Below are 25788 nucleotides of genomic sequence, written 5' to 3'. Positions count from 1 at the left end.
TTTAATTTGAAAAACACCCAGCCTGGGAAGAGATCCTGGGATTGCTTCCTTCATGAGGACCCTAGAGTTATCAAAGTGGCACGTGTAAAATGTCCCCCAAGGGACCAAATGATATTGTCCTTCACAATAAGAACCTCAGTGAGAGCACATGCCTCTTGTTTAAGACTACAGTGCACAATGCTTTACCCTGAGTCATAAAAAATAATTAGCCTGAACATTATAGGCACTGCAGGCAAGCCCATGTGTGTCTGACCCAGTACTGTCTGTGTGGCAAAACCTGACCCTGGAAGGGATTCGTCTTCACTCCATTCTCCCACTCCTTGTTAAAATTGGGAAGATGTTAAAAATAGGCAGCTTTTAGGTATGTGGAGAGACTTGGACTCTTCTTGATACAGAGCTTAAATGTAGCTTGTCACTGTTAGTTGACACTATTGTCCTTACTTTGTTTTCCCAGCTAGTAGAAGAGTGTTGGGTGATTTTTCTCAGGGAGATGTGAGGACAAGTCTATTTACCCCAAGAGGAGCATTGACAACAGACCAGCGAAATCATCCTATAATGGATTTATTGGCATTACAGGTGCATCACCAGAAAGCCCACCCTGCACGAGTGACGAGCACTCCCAGGAGCTGCACATGTGGGTTCCCTGTGCAGCTTTTAGGCAGCTGCACCTCCTTTGCTCCTCGTGTGACCCTGTTGGGAGCAGTAAGTTTCCTGAGCCTCTTAGCCTCCCCTTTCCCTTCAGGAGGAAACTACCAGTTAGACTCCAGCTGTCACTCAGGCCACAGTACCTTCCTGATTCTCAGTGCAGGCACCCTACGGAGACACAATCTGCTACCCCCCAACACTAGCCCCATCAAAGGCCATTTGTTCTCCATCCTCCTCCCTGCCTCCTGCCTGGCTGTGGGCTTGCACAGTGGAACCTCCTCTGCTCTGAGAGAAGTATAAGACACGGGCCCCAGTTCCTCTCTGCAGAGGACCTGCCATGCCATCTCTGCCACCAGGGGCTGAGCTCTCCTTAGAACTGCCACCATGCTGCTGTCTGACTGACAGTCCATGGTGTTAGTAACTCTTCAATAAACACATTGCTCCTTAGTTTGTCTCCGTGTCCTTTTTCAGCACCCCTGCCTCCCAACATGAGACCTTTCACTATACACATGGAAAGGACAGGGGGTGAGAGCTCAGAGGTGACAGTAAGGATGGGGAGCTTTGGATGATGGATGGATGGATAGGTAGACAGACAGACACACACACAGGCACACCGATAGTCAGACACAGACAGACAGACAATAGTGACTTTGAGGTATTATTGAGAAATGCAGGTATCTTGGGCAAAATTGCTGAGCTGCTTCTCAGTCTACCCAGAAAGGGGGGAGAACGAGACAGATATCACTTCCCAACACTTTGTAAATAAACCTCCCATGACCCTCAAACTGAAGATTAAGCAGCCTAATAGTATTCAGTCTGGCACCCAAGCCTGTTCAACTAATCATGTAGTTTCCCTTCTTCACCACCCTGTGACCCTACTCCCAATAAATTGCTGAAAGCCAATTCTAGCACCAAACCCCAAGCAACCCCCATTCTTGCTGACTCCCCTTATCACCAAGATGGTGGGCTTAAGCAGTTACCATGATTCTGAGAGACTAAGAGTCAGAGACATAATCCCTGGCAGGGAGATAGATGGGGAAAGAATTTGTGCCTAGGTCATAAAGGCGGTGAATCTCCAAGATGGCCAGGCCAGCTTCTTCTACCAGGGAGTCTGTCCACCTCCTAGTCTCTCAATTCTACTAAGCCAGAGACTCAAAAAGTTCACAGAAACCTCATAAAAACAGTGAGCTCTTTAAGGTCAGTTATGAGGAGGGCACCTATGTAATATGGCGTCAGCTGTGAGCTGGCAGATAACCAGTGGTTTTCTCTCCTTGAAAAGGGAAAGAAAAAAATTCCTCTTTTTAGAAATAAAATAGTAAGTGTTTGGATTGAGCCATTCCACGAATCAATGCTGACTGTATTCATGCCTGGTCAGTGTGCCCTGACCAGTGTGCTTAATTCACCTTCACTAAACTGTCTCACTGGTAAGATTAAGCAAGTTAAAACATTGGAGACATAGTTATTATTCTGATTCCTGAAGGACACAAAAGCCCCCAGTTCTAATGCAATGACTTTGAAGCAGAGGGAAGAAAGACAGAGGTCAGGCACAGAGGTCAGGCCCACTTCCCAGGGACCGGAGAACCACATAGATGCCAATCAGCCTGAAGTGGTCACAGTGGACTCTTGGCTGACTACAAAACTTCATTGAAATTAGCAAAGCTACCAAAAACAGGGACCAAGAGTCAGATGACTTTGACCTGAGAGGGGCTTTTGCTCTACCTGAAATCTATCTGGAGTCAGAAGAGCCATAACTACCTCATCAACACCAGAGATAGAAGAGGAGGGCTGACCGTGGCGCCATTTCACCTTCCCGGCTTCCTCCTAAACACTAAAGCACCAGGGATGCTCTTCTTCCAGTTAAGTATTAAGAATAAAGAACTGGACTGAAATCTGCAGATGATCAAAGGAAAAATAAAACAGGCTCCCAGGAAATGGATTACTCAATATGACCCAACAGCTATTCTCTATGAGTTTTCTTCTTTTTTATACTTTTTAAGATTTCATTCATTCAATCAACTAACACATACTGAGTCCCTTCTCAGTATTCTTCTAGAGATTAGGAGATATCTATGAATAAGACTGAAAAGCTCCAGGAGTCACAGAGGGCATCTGTTAGTGGAAACAGATATGCAACAATGTAATAAACAAAGTATGTGTTTCTGGGTCTTGTACTCTAGAAAACAAATACAAGGATGGGATGTAACTCAGTGATACAGTAACTGCCCAGCAATGACCCTGGCCATGGTGTGACCATGGAAGGGGGAAGATAACTCAGTGATACAGTAACTGCCCAGCATGACCCTGGCCATGATGTGGCCACAGAAGGGGAAAGATAACTCAGTGATACAGTAAGTGTCCAGCATGGCCCAGATCATGGTATGACCACAGAAGAAGTGAGAGAAGGAGGGAGGGAGGGAAGAAGAGAGGGGAGGGTGAGGGGGCTGAGGAACTCAGGGATCTAGATGGATTTGCAGCTCAGAAGAATATAGTCAGGATAGGTTTTGTCTGTCTGTCTGTCGTTTTGAGATCTCATTCTGTAGCTAAAGCTGCCCTGGAATGCACTAGAAAGTCCACACTGGACTCAAATTCACAGCAATCCTAGCCTCCCACATCATGAGATTATAGGTGGGAGTCACCAACCCAGCAAGATATGCCTTCTTTGGGGTAATGGTTAAAAATTAGCTCAAAATGGACCACAGAAATGCTTTGAAGGTTTAGAACAAATCTTATTTCTTTTCTGACTCCTGGGACCCAGCCACTCCAGAACCATTTGCTGAAGACTGCCCTTCCTCCATAAAACTGCGGTTATATTTTTGTGGAAAATCAGTCAGTGCAAGTCCATTTCTGGATTTCTCTATTTCTATTCCACTGATCTATGTATGTATGTGTCCCTCTGCCAGCATCACATTCTCCAGAATACTGTAGTTATAGCCTAAGATGTTTAATTAGGTGGCGTCATCAACCCTGACGTGTTTACGCAGAACAAAGTAATACAAATTGGCTTTAATTCTAAAATGTCAGTCTATTGTGATGAGCAAACTCAGGGTCCTCGGAGGCCTGGCCAGGCATGAGATGGCAGGGATCAGCCCAGTGAGAGCAGCAGAGACAGTAAGAGTTGGTCAGATTCTAACTTTAAGCCAACAGACTGTTCTGGAGGAGTTAATATGGAGTGCAAGAGACTGAAGACTGGGGCACAAGTGCTAACAACTGGCACGGGCAAGGAGAAGGATGGAAGTCTGGGACAGAAAAGCAGGTATTGTTTCTTTTTAGATGCTAGGTTTGAGAATTTTGTCAGATGCCTTGGTGGAGATATGAAATAGAGAGGCTCAGGAGACAGGCCTTTCTGTCCTGGATATAATAAGTTGGAAGCTGTGACATTGGACAGCATAATCCAGGAAGAATGAAAAACCCCCGGCTTGGGGTGTCATGTACTGAAGTCAGAGATAGGTGGAAATGGAAGAAAAGGAGGCCAACCATGTGACCAGGGAGCCAGGAGGTGGGGGTGGGACTGGGGGTGGGGAGATGGTCTCCAGGAAGCCAAGCAGGAAACAACTGCGTGATATTCAGCTGACACATGGAGAATGTCAGGAGAACCTGGCAGGAGCGACAGATTTTAAGAGAAAGGAGCAGGAGAAACAGAGTGGAAGGGCATGGGTGGAGAAGGTAGAGGAGACACTGGAGAAGCCCTATCTGGAGAAGCCGTGTATAGGTACATTTTTGATTGGGGGTCAGTGGGGGGAGGGTGGGAATTACCTTGTTGAATAACGAAGGGAATGGCCTGGAATGGAGAACTTGCTTATGAAGAATAGAAAACAGAAGGTGGGAAAGAAATGTCATGTCATCAACTGAGAAAGGAGACCCCTGAGTAAACATGGCCGCATTGACTTAGACAGGAAGAGGCAGGAAATCGGCTCCGAAGGTGCTGTTTGTGCTAAACCCCACTGTGTTGTACAGCCCAGGACCCGGCTCAAGTGCTCTTTGCTCTGTGCTTATGTTAACAGGTCAGATTTACGTAACTAAGTCCCAACAAGCCAGATTTACATAACTAAGTCCCAGAAGTGGTGAGTGGTAAAGGATTCAGCTAGGAGTTTCATCAAGTGTCTATGGCAAAGAAAAGATCCTAATGCTACCACTAAGTGCCACTGGTGGGAAAAGGGTGGGGGTAAAGTACGACAGGTGTAGAGAGTGGGTGGCAGCAGTCTTCCACCAAAGGGCTCTCTCATTCCACCACAGGGTCATTGCTGAGCAGTCTCTAGGTCCAGGGCAGAGAGTGATGAGCAGACACAGGAAACCTGCCATCCAGAGGGGACAGGCAGTCACTCACTTCAGTCCCCCCAGTGATGTCACTGTCAAGACAGAGAACTGCCCTTTCTATGGAGCCTCAGATCTGCCTTTTGGGGCAGTAGCCATGGGAACAGAGGATAGGCAGGGAGGGAAGAACAAAGGTTTTCGGCAGAAACAAGTCTAGCTGGTTTGAGAAACAAAAGGGGTGCAGTGGAGAGGAGATAGTGTTACCACCTGAAGTGGAAGAGACAAGGCAGGGCCCGGTCACCCAGCTTTAAATCCGGCATATTGGGAAGGCATTGGAAGGAAGCACAGGGGAAGAAACGAATGTCCTGCACAAGAGGGAGTTTTGTTTCCTTCTGCAAACATTTCTGCATTCCTTAGAGCGATGCTAGCTGTGTTAGCTGGCTGAAAGCTCTTGGTGCCACCATCCATCTGAACAAATACCAAAGGCTCGCTCCAGATTGAGCAAAAGGGTGAGGACAGAGCCACATGTTTTCCAAGGACCGCCAATTAACGGGCTTCTCCAAACCCTCCACAGCCTCCTTACACGGGCCTGACACGTGGGAACTGTCCCTTTGCAGATGAAAATCACTCAGATGGTGAAGCCAGGCCCAGTGCCCAAGAACAAAGACTGCGGAACAACCTCTGCTGGAAGCTAGAATGATTGCGCACATTCCTTATATGCTGTCTCCATTGTCTTTTGACACAGAGCCTCTTACCAGCCTGCAGTTGGGTAGGTTAGGTGGCCAGTGAGCTCCAGGAATCTTCCCAACTCTGCCTTCTAGCACTGGGATTACACGTGTGCGCCACCACACCTGGGTTTTAACACTTGAGTTCTGGGGATTAATCTCAGGGCCTCCTGTTTGTGTAGCAAACACTTTGCTAGTTGATCAATCTCCCTAACCCCAACAAAGAAGGTTTTATAACCAAAACGCACTTGGCACTACAGCCTCCTACATAATGAGTGTTATAAATGTCTAGTAAATGTCCCCAGCAATAGCTTTTATTACTTCATTGAAGAGGAGGGAATTCATAGGTAACATTTACTTTCACAGTGAAAAGATAGAGAATGTATTTTGTGACCCAGGCCATGGTAGGAGAAAACCTGGTACCACATGGCCTGCAACCATTCAAACAGGCTGCACCACCAGTCAGCCAGCCAGGCAATGTGCACCTGGAGGGTGACGTCACCACCTCACACCCTTTCCTCCCGCCCCTCCCTGATATCCATTCCTCTTCCAGCATCTCCCCAGCCTCTGTGGTGAACTACATAGTGCTGTTAAGTAGAATTTATCTTACAGACCTGAGAAAAGTAAGTTCTATCTTTGTGACCCTCATGACCAGAGGCCACAAAGGCCGAGTTCTGTAGGCCACCTACAAGACTTTAGCCCACCCAATCTCCAACTCGTTCTCCTAGTTTCAATAGCAGCAAGAGCCCTGAAAGGCAGTTCACAAATACACTTGAAGTTACTCCCGAGAAAACAATATCCCAGGGTAACACCAAGAGTGCACTCTTTCAAGGGAGAGGAAGTGGCTTGGGACACTGCTATTTCAAGTTCTACTGGATCTGCTGTTTCTCAGGCCACTTGTCGAATAGCTTTGCACCTCGCACAAAGAGACAGTGCTGGTGCTGGTGCACGCTGATGTTCCATGGGACAGTTAGGTGTGATCCTCAAACTGTAATAGTAGCAGAATTCACATGTTAAAGGTGCCAAGCATTCCTCTGTCCATTTCTGTTTCTGAGGGTAACACACACCCACATCACTTAGAAGGATGAGTAAATCAGAAGCAAGTTTCTTGGTCACTGAGAGACCTGAAAAGACTCAGAGAGAGAGAAAAAACAAAACAACAACAATAACAACAACAACAAAACAGAAAACAAAAAACCTAACCTCTAGCATGTGAGCCCTTGCAAGTGCCGACAAGGACCATGACCCCCAAGTACATCATTGAGATTTATGGAAATTAAATGGAAAAGAACACAATGTTTCACCACAAGGATCTATTGTAAGTAATCAAGGTAGACTAAGCACAAACCACGCAAGAGGGAGGTGGCCTGTATGATAAAAATCCACCTGCATAATAAGACGCAGCCAGGAGGGAAGTGAGCTCTAAGGTGGATCCTCAACAGAGTTTAGTGGGGAAGGTGGCAGGTGACCGAGAGCAAGAGAACACCTTTCCACGAATATAAAGCACAGCCATGAGCAAGGTGGCACATGCTCGCACTTGTGGCACTGACTGGAGGACACTCGCCAGGCTTTTCTGTGTGGTATTCAATTCTGGGCAACTGTAATTTTCTTCTCACTCTTGTGTGTCACCCAGGTCCTCACAGTAATTGTGGATTCTTCTCCCCTACCCAACAAGCAGTAAAGTTTATATTTAAAAGTTCTAGAAGTGAGATGATTTCCCATTGTATGTGACGCATCTTCCTAGAAAAATCATATTTCTGGTGCACATTAGAATTCTGAGTAGTTTCTTTTGCTGGCGAACATTATAATTATTATCAATTAAACCAATATTGGACTTAACACAAGCAAAAATTAATGTTAATGACAATTGGTAAGGGAGATGTTTTATTTTTTCAATGCTGGAGATCAAATCCACAGCTTGGATTATGTTCTATAATCCTCTGCCATTAAGTTATACCCTCACCCCAAGAAGACAGTAATCATTGGAAGTGGGTAAGGTGGCACACCAGTTATCTCCGCACTCAGGAAGCTGAGGTACGCGGACTGACCACCCCGATCACATGTTAAAGGCCAGCCAGCATGTGAAAGACTGTGCTTCACAGTAAAATCAAATCAAATCACAAGGAGTGGGCTGTAGCACACTGGCTTATCAGGCGTGCTCAAGGCCCAACTTCAATCTCCAGTACAAAACGAAACAAAGAAAACAAACTTTTAATTGTCTGAACACCTTCTCTTTCCATGGTTTTCTAAGTGTTTTTCACATGTATTGTTTTTCCCAATGTTCTACACCAGAGCCAGTCATGTTCCCATGCATGGAGGCGGGCCAGTTACTGAGATTCTGTTACACAAGAGAGGTCCTGTGGGTTGTCCCCAAGGTTTTAGAGTCTTGGGGAATAACAGACATCCACACTAAGTAGTGATTAGCCTCTTGCCTAGTCCCCACTTGCCCTGGCTGACCTGCATAACCTGTTTTACTTCCTTATTTACAAAATTTTCATCACCTTAAAGACAAGCAGAGTCAGGTGCCTCAAGTGTGATCTGATGCCTTAATTTTGTTTTGGATTTTACTGTGTTAAAACAAAACTGGAATCTCTTTTCAGAAAAGGAACACCTTCCCCAACAGTAGAACTGCTTAAAAGATACTTAGGTGCAGCCTTACAAGATAGGGCTTTTCTACCTATTTATCCAGGATACCTCAGTCACCACCCAAAACACATCATTACGTAGTAGGATTTCACTTTACACGCATTAAAGAAAGGTACATGCGGCCGCACCAAAGAGTAGAGACCTATGCCCTTCCATTTCTCAGAACACAGGTGAGCATCTGAAATGTCTCAGGGAGACAGTGGTCCTCAGACTCTGAATTCTTCATCTGTGAAAGGTAAGCAGCCTCAAAAACCAAAACTTCATTCATCAAGACCCCAAAAAGGCTGAGTCAGAAGCTAACAGCCTCGCAAGGTGGGATGCTTTCAATGAATAGTCAAGACTTGCTTTAAAATCGCAGAATCTCAGCATCACTAGAAAAACATTCTGTGGGGAGGACAGACAACTTGCCTTCAACTCAGGCCTAGGAGATGTTACAGACACCCACTGCCCACCCAGAACGGAAAGGCAACAGGATTACTGCCCGACGCTCTCTCTTCCTCCTTTCCACAGCTCTGCTTAAACCTGGCTCAACCACAGAACAGGGAAATGCAAACTTGCTCCTTGGCCCTTAACACCTGTTTTCATTCCAAATAATGGTCTCTCGGATTTCTATAATCATTAACCTCTCTAATGCCATGATCTTATATAACAAGACTCAATTTCATAAATGTAAACTCAAAACCTAGGGGGCAGGACTAGGAAAAAAAAAAGGTTCAAAATATCTAGGCAATGAGGCTCATAATCCTGTGGGCAGGCGCCAGCTTGGGATCTGAGCCCTGCTGCTGTTTAGATGGCCTCCCTGCGGGATCCCCACCTCTGGACCTCAGATCATTATTTCAGGAAGACAGAGTTCACATTGCACAAGTAACCTTCAAACTGTGTACGTGACTAGAAAGATAATTTTTCTACTATTCTCCTATTTCAAGATTACCTTCCGGATTCACATTTCACCTAAAGCACACCCCAAGCATTCAACTACCCAGGACACCGCGGCAAAGGGGGAATCACAGCTCAAGTCTGGCCCCAACTGCAGTTTCCAAATGAGCAGGGAAACTCATCATGCTTTCTGTTAAAAAACACTCTTTTTTTTTTTTTTTTTTCCTAGTTTTGGTTTCTGGAGAGATTCTCACTGTCACCCAGGCTGGCCTCTCTAATTCTTGGGAACTCTCCTGTCTGACTCCCGAGTCTTGGAAGAGCTGAGAATACAGGCATGCATGCACACTATACTAGTCAATGCCTTAAATCACTGTCAGCTGCAAGCAGGCACTGCTTGTCTCTCCTTTACATGTGAGGAATCTAAGGCACAGAGAAGGCAGGCAGCGGAGCAGGAGCCAGCCAACCACACAGCACGTGCTCCCTCAACAGAAAAGCAGAACCACGTGAATGGGTGAATCCAGAGCCTGTGGAGACACAGCTCATGGTGACAGAAAATTCCAAAAAGGGAAGAAGGATGCTCCTCCCACTTTTTTCATTTGTAAATTAGCAAAACATATTCTTCAGCTCACGGGCCTCGTGAAATTTCTGGAACCTTGAGATGTAGAAGGGAAGGAAGACAGGGAAAGTAGGACATTCTGACCCTTGTAAAAAATATTTCTGTTTTAAGCCAAAGCATGAGACAAACCATGTAGACCTAACAACATAATTGAAACTGAAGGAATCTAGAAAGAAGAACAACTGTGGCAGTATGTTTGAGGTGTGTGTGGAAGTTGTAACCCAAACAGGAACAAGCAGTCATGTTCAGTGCCTGCCGGTGCCCAGAGATCCTAAAGGCAATGCCACACTAGGGGAGGAACGCCAATGACCAAGACTGTGTGAAACAAGCAGTCATAAGTAGTACAGCAAGCTATGAAATGTCAAATGTCAACACCAGGCAGAGTCTGAATATACCAAGAAGCCTGATGATCCCAGAAATTGCTCCATTCCAACATGGTGGGACATTCACACACAGTGAGAGCAGGGGTAAGAGAAGCAGCAAGGGTCCTTGGTCCCTCTAACCCTTAAATCAACAGGACCCAACCATTCTGTGCTTCTCGAAGACTCTGACCTCCTCATCAACGTCCTAGATGCCTGGTTCCCAGGGAGTTTCTCCATTTTGCTCAAGAAGCGTTCTTTCCAAGCTATCCTCAGAGACAGGGTACCAAAAACTTAGCAGAACAAAGAAACTTTCTTTCCAGCTTTTTTCCCTACAGAGTAAGCTTCTTGTTAGCCCTTCAGCTGAGCTCAATAAGTCTGTGGGGTCCTCCCCCCCTTCCCTGCCTCATGAGAATAAATCAAGAGAATCAATGACTTTGAATATAATAATCTCATCCCTGCTACCTACTTCAAAGATCTACTTTTAAAAGTCATACACAATTATTTTGGAGCAGCAATTCTCTATCAGGAACAACTGTATGTCCTGTGGGACATTTGGCGGTATCTGGAGACAGTGCTGGTTGTCACTGTTAGGACATCCACTGAGTATAGGACAGGGAGGCAACCTAAGAAGTCAAGAGTCCCGAGATCTAGGGACCTGTCTGAAAGGACAAGGAGACAAGATAAATAAAACAGCTGCATCGGATAAATTATCCCAATGTTTTGTCTTCTTCTTTTTACAAGTGCTGCACTTTATTACAGACACAAAGTCAAGGGACGAATTTTATCATAAAATTTCAGAATTACATATATCATGGTGGCGGGGGGAGGGACAGTTCCACGTGAAGTCATTCACCTGGCCCTTGGCTTAACAATACAGGACTGTTAGTTTGAGAAGCTGTCAAGCAAACCTGCTCTGGGCTCAGCAGAACAGAGGCAGATCTGAGTCTACACTGCAAGCCACTCCTTACTAAACTGGAGCCCTATTTTACCATTAACAGTCAAGTATTTTAGCATGAAACTAAAACTCCAAACTTTCAAGTTTTTCTGTATTAACACTCTCTGCAAAGCAAATGTCCCTTGAGGTAAATTCTAATCTAACACTGACCCTCGACTTTTGCCCAGCCCACCATCAAACAAACAAACAAACAAACATGCAAATCGCCCTCGTCAGCAAGCACTCTTATTTACTGGAAAGAAGTGGGCTGTAGAGTCGTTGGGAGTGTGTGTGACCCGAAGTCACAGTGCATCTGGAAGGAATAAAGGAAAGACTACATACAAAACGCCCCTTGGGCTGGGCAGCGAAAACTACAATCTTGAGATCAGCATGGCCAGAGGAAATGTTTTCCTCTAAATAAAGCCATTTTACAATTTCCAAAGTAGCCTAAAGATTTGGTTCCAGTTTTCTGACTGTACCACGCTGCCTACCTCCCTTCCTTAGTACTAGCTCAAGGCACACACTAGGGAGTCTTTAGGACACTCACCTGGTGCTGGGGCTCTGAGACAAGTCACTAATCCATTAAGGTCCACATCCTTCAGGCTCTGCTGAGTGAACACTAGTAAATTTATGGGTCTGGACATCAAAGTAGCCCTGGGAGCGCCCCCCCCCCCCCGCCCCTACCTGCGACCCTAAGGAACCCTCTGGGGGAAATAGCTTTTAAGACTAGAGGTCTCCAAACGGCTGATATTAAAAGTCCATTCGAAAATGGAAGCGTTCTACATGGAAAGAGCCTTATACGAAAGCAAAAGAAAGAAAGAAAGAAAGAAAGAAAGAAAGAAAGAAAGAAAGAAAGAAAGAAAGAGAAAGAGAAAGAGGAAGAGAGAGAGAGAGAGAGAGAGAGAGAGAGAGAGAGAGAAGGGTTCTTTCAAAATCCTTATGCGGTTATTCACTGTCCCAGCAAGTGGGTAGCATTTATTCAAGACACTCCTGAGCATCATGTAGGGATCTAGCTATGGCCTGCAAATACTCCGCCCATCGAAGCCTACAAAAACAGCCCACACTGCAATGATGTTTCCCTACCTCCCATGGGCATGCCCAGATGTGCAAACCCAAGGCACTCAGGAGCACAGATGCAGGCGTGCACAAGCAGGTGAGCATGCTCAGAAGCGAACACAAGTGTGCAGACGCGGAAGGCCCTCTTAAATGTTCTCAAACACTTGAGCACCCAGATAACGCATATTCGGACATCGGTCCCTGGTCACACTGGGGGTATCCACAGGCGGGACCACCCTTTCCTGCGCCCCATTGGAGCGTGCGTGCCCATCTCACCTCTTCGAGAAACTTGGTTAGATCGTACACCTTATGATGCAGGATCACCCAGGTGCTCTTGCTGTCTTTGTGCTTCTGAATCTCTTCCAGGGTGTAGTACTTCACATCCTTGTCTGACTGCCCGGCCATCTCGGAACAGTGAGCCTTCCGGGCCCTGCAACACAGCCGTGCAGGGTTGTGCTATGATTAGGTCTGAGCGCCTCCGCCCGGGACATTCCCAGCTCTACCTGGCCTTGTGCCCAGAACCAGGAGGGGGCGGTGCCTCAAACTGGGCACAGACCGCAAGGCCTCTGGGGATTGGCCAGTGTGGTGCTCCCGCCCTCAGCCGCCGCCCTCCAATAGTCCAATCATTCCCCCCCACAGCCCGGCGCGTGGTGTTGATTGGCTACAAGTGGGGCCTTTCACTTTTACCCCAAGCCAGCCCTTTGGGTGGGGAGACGTTTTTCTGAGTCTGCGCATGTGGCAGCGGGTGGGGGTGGGTGGGAGGGAGCTAGGGAAATGTAATCAGAGGTCTCAGCGCCCAAGTATAGAGGAAGCTTTAGGGCCAGGTCAAACTCCATCTCAGCCTTAGTTTCCTTCCCTTACACCCTACTTCACATTAACTCTTGCGTATTTCCTAAACCAAGCGGCCCTACATCCTGATAATCACTTGGAACAAATTGCAGTGAACCAAAGTGACCCTCTGCGTGGTTTCCCTTCAGAACGGACCATTCGAAAGAACCTCTTACGCAAGTGTTACACGATCTGGAAATAAATGTGTGGCCCCAAATAACGCGCCATGCCTTTTGCATCACTGGAATCTGCAGGGGATTGGGGGTGGCTCATCCAACAGGCAAACAAAGGAAATTGTTACATTAAAATTAGAAACATCTAATAATTTCTTCAACCTGAAATAACTTCGGGGCCACAGGCCCTGACATGGCAAAGACTTTCTCTTATCCTCCACTATAGTGTAAATTTACATCCTACATAAGGACCAACACTAGGCACAGCACAGCACTGAGTCCCTCCCCAGGCTGGCACTCCCCTACCCTTTTGTCGGGAAGTCAATACTATATATAAATTACAGATATCTGAAGCAGGAGTCGGGGAAAACAGAAGACAACTTATTTACTTATTTTAAAAGCCCTTCGTAGTTTGTTTGTTTTGGTTTGGTTTTTGGTCTTTTCAACAACGGCAATTAACTCCAAAAACATAGCATTAGTGATAGCCACATCAGTGATTCTCCCAGGAAATCAGGAGGGTGCTTGGACATGCAGAACTTCCCTTTCCCTTAGCTGCTCATTGGGAAGTAAGCATTGCTCAAAGCATCCAAACTATTTTCACTGTTTTTTTTTTTTTTTTTTCTTTTTAACCATAAGGAACCATTTCTGGTTGTAATTGTTACTCAGAAATATTTCTAAGGTAAATTCTTTGTATTAAGATACTAATCCGCCTGGTTCACATACAATATATGAATATTTTATTTTATATCAACCAACTAACATATAATGTAGGAACAATATCCAAGAAGTTCAATGGGGCTTTGTGGGAGTTGGATGGAGACAGGGTTTCTCTGTGTAGCCCTGGCTGCCCTAGAACTCACTGTGTAGACCAGGCTGGCCTTGAACTCCAGAGATCTGCTTCCCTTTAATTTTAAAGCATAGCTTCATGGAAAGTTACAAGTGTGGAACAGATGTGTCCTCTTTCTCTGTATCCCTCACCCAGTTCTCCCAATGACCACATATTAATGTAACTGCGCAGTACCAAAACAAGGCAGCGCACACCTGCAAAAACACCACCCTAGAGACAAAGACAGGCAGATGGCAAGTTAGAAGCCAGCCTGGGACTACCTAGTAAGTTCCATGTCTACCTTAGTTATATAGCAAGACCTTGTTATGGAGAGAGGGAACAAAAGAAATCCACACCAATACAGCAAGGTTCCCTCAAGTTTTAGGACTGGTACATGGGGTATATGGGGTGCCTCCGTATACCCCAGCATAACTGCTCTGTCACAAGCTCTAGCTGGCACTGTCTTCCTGACCTACACTCACACCCTCCTGTAGTATCCTTAACACCTGGTGATAAGTAATCTGTCTCATCCCTGTATTATTTTGTCATCATATTATATAAATGGAATCATACAATAACACATTTGAGGTCAGCTTTCTCATTTGTTCCATTGTCCTTGAAATCCATCCCAGATGTGAACTGTATCCATAGTGATTTCACTGTCTTCACTGAGGAGTGACATAACCGTCCTGGTGGGAGCCAAGAGATTGCTGAGGCATTGTCCCCCAGATTGGAATTTCCATAGACTCTCATGCTGGGAGAAGGAAAGGGCTGAAGTCTGGTGTCAGCCAGAAAAGGAACTTGTCTCCCAGGAAAAGGATTTCACACAGTTGTGACAAGTTGTCAAAGCCCATTGAAGGGAGACAGAAGCTGAGATGGGCCAGTGACTAGGCTTAGCCAGAAGTGCTTAGTCATGCTTAACTTTTACCTTCTGTTTAAGCCTAAACTCCATGTCAGACAAAAAATGAGCTGAGGCAGGGGGAAGGAGGTGGCTAGCACTCTTTATGTGCCCCCTTCCCATGCTCTTTGCTATTCAGTATCACTGTTTGTTGTTGGTCTGTTGGGGAATATTGACTGAGCCTGGCTTGTTTGGGCTGCCAGGGGCCAGGCTTTGACCACAACAGCTCCAATCATCTTTCACCGTGTGCTTGTGCCATGTCACAGCAGCTTATGTACAAACTCACTGCTTGAGGTACATTTTTGGAGATTTCCAGCTTTTGATTAACCACGGAAAAGTTGCTATGAGCAATTGTATACAAGTTTTGTGTGACTGTAACTTTTTACCTTTGCATGCCAGGGAGAGTGGCTGTTGGGAAATACAAGTACCTGAATAATCAGTTTGTCAGAAACTGCTAAGTCATCTCCCGGGCCACATGACTACAGCAATGCCTGAGAGACCCAGGTTCTCAAAATGCTCGCCAGCCTTGTCATTATTCTGTATTGTCCTGACTTCCATTTAATAGGTGTTCAAAGCAGAAGTCTTAATTGGAACCAGCTTTCCACGAGCTTATTTGCCATCTGGATTTTATTTTTCTTTGCTTTTGTAAGTTTGAGTTTTGAGAGTATTCTGTTTTATAAAAAAAGAATTTTATAGATGTACTAGTTCGTTGTCAGAACTGGGAAAATTTTTTAACCCATTTCTGGCTTTTCTTCTCATCATCTCAGTCCTTGTCAAAGCAAACAGTGTTAATTTTGAAGATGGTCAATTTTTATTTAGTTCTTTGTGTCTGTTTTGGTGTTCTCTATGTGTTCCAGTCTGGCTGGAAATGTACTGTGTAGCCTGTTTCTTTTTGTCTGTTTTTGTTTGTTTGTTTGTTTGTTTTTTGAGACAGGGTTTCTCTGTGTAGCCCTGGCTGTCCAGGAACTTACTCTGTAGACCAGGCTGGCTTCAGAAATCCATCTGTCTCTGCCTCCCAAGTGCTGGGATTAAAGGCATGTGCCACCACTGCCCGGCCCCTTGCTTCTAACTCCTGGTTAAAGAGCTCTTTCTGTCTCTGACTCTTGAGTAGCTTGGACTACAGGCATACCTCACTAGGTGCCAACGGTAATACATTCCAAGCTCCGTTTTCTTTGTGTATAATAAATTATTTGGGGGCTGAAGAGATGGTTCAGTGGTTAAGAGCACCAACTGCTCTTCCAAAGGTCCTGAGTTCAATTCCCAGCAACCACATGGCGGCTCACAACCATCCGTAATGAGATCTGACACTTTCTTCTGGTGTATCTGAAGATAGCTACAGTGTACTTAGATATAATAAATAAAAATCTTTAAAAAAAGAATATTAAAAATAAAATAAAATAAATGACTTACACTGGGGTTCCTTTTTCTTCTATCAAATTGCTCAAGCATTATTTGTTGAGAAGACTTGAAAGGAGTAAGAAATGTCCTGCACATACCCAACAGTAATTAAAATGTGGGTTATTTGGCTGTACCTAGCAATCAAACACAGGAGCTGATTTGCAAGAGAAAGCACATGAGCAGTGTTCATTTTATGTGCTCATGGAGATCTTCACAAGACCCTAAAGTGGGGGGGGGGGGGAAACAAGCAAGTCATGGCCCTTTTATATGATTTAGATAAAGAACAATAAACTTTTGTGGAGATGACAGGCAAATGGACCTCTGAACTCTGGTAGTCAACTCAAGGGAAGTTATTAGGAGATAGATGAGATGGGCAGTAGAAGGCAAGGTCTACAAATGTATTGCTGAGATTTTAATGAAAATATCCTTCAGAAAGAGGAGAGAAGGCTGAGTCGTTTAAAGTATGTAATGCTCTTGCAAAGGACCTGGGTTCATTTTCCAGCACTCACATAAAGCTGTCACAACTGCCTGGAGTCTGGTTCCAGTTGCCCCAGAGCCCTCTCTAACCTCCAATGTCACCTTCATGTATGTGGCACACATACAAACAATGGGCACATGCATACACATTTTTAAAAGAATTTTTTTCATTAAAACTATATGTTAAGTTAGGAAGAATTGTTTACTGTGGTCCTTTCAAATCTATGAGCACAGAGGACTGGTGCACAGATTCTTAGATATTTTTCATTGGTTCTTTTAATTTCATCACACAAGTTCTATATGCTTCACTGGGTGTAGATCTAAATTACAGTTGTTGCATAAACTTTTAGGTATTCCTTATTATTACTGTGATGTGGAGGGGGGGTACACATGCCAGCGGCATGTGTGTGAAGGTCAGAGGACAATTTTACTTCCCTATTTCCACCTTGGTGTAGGTTCTAAGAATTGAATTTGTGTCACCAGGCTTGCTGGACAAGTGCCTTTTACCACTGAGCCATCTTGCCAGTCTTAGGTGTTCACTTTTTATCAATTATAAATGGTGTTGTATTTTCTTATATACACCCTATATTCATTTTCAATATATAATTACATAACTAGTTATGATACTTCCCTCGAGTCTGCACTTTGAGGAACTCTGCTTCTTTGCATGTGTGTTGAGATTTCCTTGTAGGCCACTATATCATCTGACAATGACTTATGCCTTCCACTCTCTTTCTTCCTTTTTTTTTTTTTTTCCAATCCTTTATCTCATTGAGTAGAACCATCTTGAAAGGTGACTATAATAATATGCTTGCTTGCTGCTGCAGTAAAATAACTGGGAAAAACTACTTTAAAGAAGGACAGTTTCTCTGGCTCACAGTTTGAGGGTCCAACCTCATGGGGAAGGCATATCTGGAGGAGTTTGAAGCCGACATCCATATTGTATCTGCAGTCAAGAACCAGGAAGAGTGGCTGGAGAGATCGGTCAGCAACTAAGAGCAGAGTCTGTTCTTGCAGAGGACCAGGGTTTAATTCCCAGCAATTGTCGACAACATTAGTTCCAGAAAATCCAAAACCCTTTTCTGCTACCCACAGGCACCAGACACACATGCAGGCAGGACACTCAGACATAAAATACTTGAAGCTCTTTCTTTGTCAAAGAAGCAAAGAGAGTTGTCTCCTCCTGCCCCACCCCACCCCCCAGCGCCTGCCTTCCAAGTGCTGGGATTAGAGGCATGGGTGTTCTTTGCTAAATTGAAAAGCTTCTCCACGACCACCAGCTTTCTGAGAAGTTCTAGCACGAGGAGGGAGAGAGCTTGATCTTGTTTTCCATCAGTAGAAATGGTCATATGACTTCCCTTCTTTAGCCCTTTCCTATCAGGAGATGCATTGTGTTTTAAATATCAAACTAGCATTGTGTTTCTAGAATAAACATCATTTGTGTGTGGTATGCAATTTTTGTGTATACTGCTGAGTTCTATTTATGTTTTGTTTACAATTGTGTGCCTGTGTTTATGATAGAAGATGCTGTCTCAGTTCTATATTAGCTGCTGTAGTTTGCAGGATTGAATAATAAAGGGATCTAGCTTCATATAACAAGGACCTGTTGCCTTCTTTTAAGGGATTTGGTGAATACTTTTGTGTAATGATTTCTTAGAATCCCTAGGTTAATAATTATATGGGTCTACTATGGGTCAGCAGACTTTTATTTTTTTGACTAGTTAAAGAACTGCTTAATATATCTGGTTTATACTGGGTGAGTTATGATCATTTGTGTGTGTGTGTATTGTATATAAATATGATGTGTCAATAGTCATGTGTGTGTGAATTCAGACATACCATGTGCAACTAGAAGACAATGTTGGGTTCCCATCCCCACTTCACTTTATTTCAGCCTTCCAGGAAGCTAGGGTAAGGGTCTTAAAGCCCACACCCACAGTGACATATTTCCTCCAACAAGGCCACACCTCCAAATAGTGCTACTCTCTGGGCCAAATATATTCAATCCACCACAGCCATCATCCAAGCCCCATTTGGAACTTTTCAATTGTGTGCTCAATCTATGTGTGAGAACCCGATCATGTTAGTCTCTTAATAATTCTTCTTAATAATGTAGGATCTGTAGTTACATCCTCTGTTGAATTCCCAACATTAGTAATAGGTAGTATGGTTTTTTTTTTTTTTCTTCTTTGTCAGTTTTGCTAGAAGTTTGCCAGTTTTGCTCATTTTGTCAAAAGGACAAAAGATCAGCTTCTATTTTGCCTGGATTTCTTTTTCCCTCCTCTCTCTTTTTTAATTTCATTGATTTTTGCTTAAAAGGCATTTTATTATAATTTTCTTATTTTATCTACCCCTTCATTATTGATCTCTGACTTTTCCTTTTTTCACAAATAGGCATATAATGTACCATATTATACCTTTTCCCTTGAAGCCCTAGGACCATCATAGGACAGAATCACCCTATGACCTCCTACACAGCCTTCTCTTGAGGTTATGACAGCCTCTATAATTCAGTGCTTCAAACTTTGGTTTCAAGTAATTCCTTATGTATTTCAAAACAAAACCTTGAACCTGGGGAGAGGTATCAGTGGGTGATATGCTTGATGGGCAAAGGACCGGACAGGAGTGTGAATGCCTGAAATCTGCTTAAAAGCTGGGTGGGTATGACAACCTTCTGCCACCTGAGCTCTAGGGAGGCTGAGACACAAAATGCCTTGGGTGTGCTGGCTAGCTAGGCTAGCCAACATGGCAAGCTCAGGTTCAATGGGAGAGCTTGGCTCAATAAGGAAGGTAGAGAACAATTCAGTAAGATGTGTAACACCAACCTCAGGTCATGTGCACATACCTTCACACCCACCAGTGTGCATATACACACAAATCAAAACCAGTACACATATACACACAAAAACAAAACCATTTTGGGGGTTGGTGACCTGAATCCTATCTTTACTTTTATCAGATGTATGATGAAGGTATTATGATGGCCTAGTCAGCAAGTGTTACAAGCCATTCGTTCATGTTTCACAGTGAGCATAGCACATTGGCATCAGTAAACATTACCCAGTACAATTGTTATTCTTACTCAATAAGCCTTCCTTACTCCAAAACACAGGTATGAGGAAACGGTCTATCTGGCAAGGTACTGTAAACAGGCAAATTTACACACAGAAACCTAAGGAATTAAAAGTTCCCAAATATTTACAAATGCCATCTGACTACTACAGCAAGAACATTGTAATTAACATTTAGAAGATTAATCCCTTTTGGGATAGCATTGGAAATGTAAATGAGGAAAATACCTAATTAAAAAAAAAGAAGAAGATCAATCCCACTCTTAACTTTCTGCAAATAAAAAATATACTCTAAGAAATATTTGCCCCACCACTTCTTTACCTGCTTTCCTTATCAAATAAACTTTTCTACTAAAACGGACCTTCAATTTAGATGTGAACACAGAAAATCTGCATATAAATATGCCTTTTTAATATCATGTTTTAAACTAAAGACACTGAACATTTCTTTAAGTGCTTCTCAGACATTTGAGATTCCTCTTTTGAGAATTTTCTGTTTAACTCTGTGCCTCATTTTGGGGGTTATTTGGGTTGTTGGTACTTAACTTCTTGAGTTCTTTATGAATTTTGAATATTAGCCCTCTGTCAGATGTGGGATTGCTGAAGATTCTTTCCTAATCTGTAGGCTGCTGTTTTGACCTAATAAGAATGTCCTTTGTCTTACAGAAGCTTTGCAGTTTCCTAAGGTCCCATTTGTCAATTGATGATCTTAGAGCTTGAGTCACTGGTGGAAACTGTCTCCTGTGCCAATGTGTTCAAGGGTATTTCTCACTTTCTCTTCTATGACATTTAGTGTATGGTTTTATGTTGAGCTCATTGATCCACTTGGACTTGAGAGATTCCATCTTATACCAGTCAGAATGTCTAAGATCAAAAACTCAAGTGATAGACCATGCTGGCAAGGATGTGGAGCAAGGAGAACACTCCTCCATTGCTGGTGGGAGTGCAAACTTATACAACCTCTTGAATCAATTTGGCAGTTTCTCAGAAAACTTGGAATAGTTTTACTTCAAGATCCAGCTATACCACTCTTGGGCATACACCAAAACGATGCTCCCCTATCACAAAGATACTTCTCAGCTTTGTTCATAGCTCAGCTTGGTTCATAGCAGCTTTATTTGTAATAGTTAGAAACTAGTAACAACCTAGATGTCCTCAAACTGAAGAATGGATCTTGAAAATATCATCCTGAGTGAGGTAACCCAGTCCCAAAATGGACATGCACAGTATATACTCACTTATAAGTGGATATTAGACATAAAATACAGGGTGCGCATGCTACATTACACAGACTCAAAGAACCTAAACAAGAAGGAAGGCACAAGCAAAGAAGCTTGACTGTCTCTTAGAAGAAGAAATAAAATAGTCATAAGAGGCAGATGAAGGGAGGGAACTGGATGAGAGAGGGGATGGAGAGGGGAATGGGGGGTGGAAGTTAGGGATAAGGTGTGGGGAGGGACAGGAGACATGGCCAAATGCCCTCGAGAATGAATGGAAACCTGAAACTGATTGGAGTGGAAAGGTAGGGAGCATCTCCAGGAAGAAACAGAGACCATGATAAGGGGGGCACCCAAGAATCAATAGGGGTGACCTTAACCGTGAGGCACACAGCATTGGAGATATGGAACCTGAAAAGGCCACTCCTACAGCCAGGCAGGAACCCCAATGGAGCGAAAGGGACACCAACCCACCCACAAAACTTTTGAATATCATGTTAATGTAGGATATCTTTTCCTTTCCAGAAATATCTGTCTCTTGTTCATATTTAGTTACATCTAAATAATTGTCCACCTAACAGAAGTAATTCCCAACTTTTCTAAAATATGCATTCATTTGAAAATAAAACATCTTTCTATGGGTTGAAGTTGTTTTATCCCATGACTATTCATAAACACCAACAAAGCTACCGAGATTCTTTCAGCATCAGAATGAGGAATTAAAGTACAATAAACTATCATATCTGACCATAGAGCTAGTAAAAGTATCTAGACACATGGTTCGTCATAGGGAAGAGTACGCTGATTGATTATCCAATTCCAAAGGTCATCCCTGAAAACATGCATACAAGTATATGGACGGAACAGGGTGTGTGTGTGTGTGTGTGTGTGTGTGTGTGTGTGTGTATGTGTGTGTATGTGTGTGTGTGTGTATGTGTGTGTATGTGTGTGTGTGTATGTGTGTGTGTATGTGTTCCTAATAACAATTAATGAAAAGAGAAGCCATAAATTAGACAGAGAGTGGAGATGGATATATGGAAGGATTTAGGGAAAGGGAAGGGAGAAACACTGTAATAAAATTATAATCTAAAAAGCAGACAACATTTTTTAAAAGCATCTAGAGTTCATTTGTGATCTAGAGTCACTTATCACAGTAACTTCAGACAATGATAAGTTATTACATATAGGATACTATGCCATAAATTAATTTATATTACTTAATTTTCCATAGTTATAAACAAATAACCAAATGTTTGAAGAAGAGGAAAGAAGAGGAATTATTGATTTTAGCTCACGGTTACAGAGAGGTCAGTGCATGATCACCTGGTCTCATGAACTTGGACCAAACAACAAGGGTTGGGAGCACATAGCAGAGGATACTTAGCTCATGAGAGGCAGCAAACATAGAGGAAAGGACTGGGGACCAGGTCTAACTTCTAAAATATGTCTCTACGTGTTCCATTTCCTCCAGATGAGCTTACAATACTGAAGTTTGCATGATACGGAGGACCAAACCACACACAAGTCAAAGGTGATCATTTCGCTTTCAAGTCCTGAGAGCACTCTTAGGCACATGTGCCTGTGTGTCCCCCTGGGGACAGGAGCAGGGCAGTATCAGTAATTAATAATTGTAGGTACTAGTTTAAATGGTAAATGTAGGAAGCATGGAGGTCTTTGTGTCTGTCTACATGTTAAGTTCATGGAGTTGTTTCTTCAAGGAAGGAATACTATACCTACTACCCACACAGAAGGCTGGGAGCAAATGTGTTTACTAGCCCTGCCTGCTAACCATTGCTCCATCTATGTGGCTAGAGATGCTTCTGGTACTGGGTACTCCCTTACACCTCTATCATAAGCTTGTTTTTCTCAGTCAATCTGTAGGATCTATATTTATGCACTTTCCAAAGAATGAAGATTTATGTATACTCTGTTATGATGGTGGAATTGAGTTGAGTATCATCAGAATAAGTTTTCACCAAATTGTGCTGTGCTTAAATAGTCCTAAAATAAATAAATTACTTGGGGTCAAACTTCAGAAGTTTGAACTAACGCTGGCTACTGAGTTGTGATGAACCAAACTGCCTTCTTACTTACTCTGGCTTGTCACTCTGCTGGCCAGGGTAGTCGCAGAAACCCCTGCAACAAGCAAGAACAATATTAAAATAATATAAATAGAATTCTACATACCATATGTAATTATGCAAAATGTTTAGAATCCTTGACAGTCACAGGACTAGAGACAATGATTAGAAATGATTAGAAAACTATCACTTATTTTTAAACAAGATCACACTAAAGTGTGTCCTATCTGAAACTTTTTTTTCCATTCAGAATTGTAGTACCATGATGAACTATTAGCATGTTTAAGAAGCAGAACTTCGTGTGAGTTGCTTACATACAAAATCCATTAGTGTTGGAGGCCCTAATCAGCAGTTAGGGTGAGCTCACTGGTGGAGGATTTTTTTTTTTTTTCTGGGCATGAATTCTGATAAGCACATCTTATCTGAGTTGTTGCAGTCTTGAAGAATGTTACAGGTAAACTTTGTGTCAGTAATTCGAATGTCTGCAAGGAGAAAGCTCTTTGGAGTCTTGCAAAAGAACTTAATCAAAAAGAGCAGGCAATTCTCTCATTACTTCCCAACTCTCATTTTCTGTGAGTGTAACAAAAATGAGCTCACTCAGCCGGGCGGTGGTGGCGCACGCCTTTAATCCCAGCACTTGGGAGGCAGAGGCAGACGGATTTCTGAGTTCAAGGGCAGCCTGGTCTACAAAGTGAGTTCCAGGACAGCCAGGACTATACAGAGTAACCCTGTCTCGAAAACAAAAACAAAAACAAAAACAAAACAAAAAAACCAAACAAACAAAAAAATGAGCTCACTCCAGTAATACTATGTTTTCCTACTCCGAGTAAATTCTTCTGGGACAGAAAATACTGTTTGTTTAATCATCAAACACGAGCAACCGTGTATGGTGTGTGCTTAATAACTATCTGTCAAATGAGTCACAGGAGTGCATTTCAAGCTTTTTAAGACCTTACAGTGGTGGAGCTTTATCCCCACAAAAGGAGTTCTGGAAGTTGCACAGAGCAAAGAGAATCTGAGCAGAAAGGTGTCTGTAATCGAACATTCTGCCCTCTACTCACCTCAGTAACCGAACATTCTGCCCTCTACTCATCTCAGAGAACTCTGTTGGCTGCTGCTTCGTGGCCGTCCTTTTACCCTGACCTGAGCACCACCCACTCTTAGGCATCTCGGTCACCTGCAAAGTGCTAATTGAACTCTGGATTTGGTGGGGGAAAGCACAGGGGTAGAACTGCGTGGTAAGCTCCACATGTATTGGATAGTAGGGCTTGGGACATGTTGACACAGCAGGTCGTGCTGAAAATGGCTCCCTACGCTAAAAAGGCACCAAAGTACCATGGAAGAAAACAAGACATGCTCAGAACACGAAATGCGCTGGAGCAGCTGCCAAGGGCCATAAGGCACGGATGGATAAGCACAGGGGCTCCGGGAGCTCTAGACCTGGTGGGAGCACAAGGCCCAGCGGGAGCAGGGTTAATAATGGCTCGATTCTGACAAGAGCCCTCTGCTAGGCCTGGCAGTGACTGGGTGGGTGCTGCCTGGGCTGAGTGAAGTCCTAGCCTGACCCCAATGCGGCCCCTGCAGGGCGCAGGAAACTGCCTGGAGTGCCACTGTCCTGACAGGAGCTGGAAATTTGACAGGAGAGCAGGAAGGTCAGAATCGCAGACATGACCAGAGAGCAGAGGCGACCAGAGAGCGGGTAGGGAGCAGAGGCCTTCCCAGGAGCGTACAGCGCAGGGCCTGATGGGAGAGGCCAGACCCGAGCGCAAGGCCCGACGGGATTTCGAGCGCATGGGGCTTGGCGGGAGCTGTCTGAGGAGAGCAGGTTCTGACTGGAGCGCGAGGCTTGCTTCATACACAGAGCATCCCCAGAGTGCGCGGGCAGCAGGACAGTCCTGAGAGGACAGAAGTACAGAGACTGAGGTACAGAGAGGGCCGCCGGCAGCGGCGGCCATGAGTGAGCAGGCTTTGATGCCGGCCTGGCCTCCCTCTTCTCCCGAAGAGAGGCCGTAAAAAAATTAAAAATTTTAAAAATTAAAAAATACTAATAATATATTTATATGTAAAGACTAAATTTATATATTCTTTTATTTTATACATTAATATTTATTTAATATTATTTTATTTAATTTGTTTAATATTTATTTAATATATTTTTATATATTAAGTATATATGTGTATATATACACACACACATATATATTCTTTAACCTAGGAGTGGTTTATAGAGAGAATCTAAACTAGCAGAGCTCTTAGTTATACGTTTTTATATTTAAATTATGTGAGAGGCACCAGGCATTAGGAAGCATGGTGCTTAGGAAAGGGAGGCATCAGAATCATAAGACCCTCCTTCTCCTGAGGGCCCAGGGAAAGTCGGGGTGCGGCATCCTGAGGACCGCACACACACACACACACACACACACACACATCCTCCCCTGTGTTGAACAGAGAGCTCTTTTTGATTAGCGCTAGCTTTAGGGCCAGAGATTATTACTCTGTTAAATCTCATATGTTTTGATTTTTAAAAAGCATTAGACACTTCTAGAATCACTTTTAAAATTTGTTTTTTAAAAGACGTTGGCGATATTGCTGTCACTGAGAAAGTGGCCCGTGGGAAGCATAAGTGAACCCAGCACTAAAATATGACTGAGGAAAATTTCACATGCTTCCTTCTGGGGTTTAAGTGAGCCAAATGTGTTCAAGCCAAA

At 43.8% G+C, this 25788-nt stretch overlaps 1 protein-coding gene across 1 annotated transcript in view; it reads right to left on the bottom strand.

Moving 5' to 3' along the window:
* Nucleotides 1–12656, bottom strand: part of Cyb5a (cytochrome b5 type A) — a 30860-nt gene extending 18204 nt beyond the window's left edge. Inside the window, exon 1 of the mRNA XM_021150172.2 lies at nucleotides 12388–12656. Coding sequence (XP_021005831.1) covers nucleotides 12388–12516 — 129 coding nt within the window. The 5' untranslated portion in view covers nucleotides 12517–12656. The remainder of the gene's footprint in view (nucleotides 1–12387) is intronic.
* Nucleotides 12657–25788: the final 13132 nt, after the last annotated feature.

The sequence above is a fragment of the Mus caroli genome, unplaced genomic scaffold (genome assembly GCF_978045245.1).
Source record: "Mus caroli unplaced genomic scaffold, Mus_caroli_1 scaffold_19, whole genome shotgun sequence".
Lineage (NCBI taxonomy): Eukaryota > Metazoa > Chordata > Mammalia > Rodentia > Muridae > Mus > Mus caroli.
Note: the sequence above shows the minus strand (reverse complement) of the source record. Positions and strands in the feature narration are given on the sequence as shown.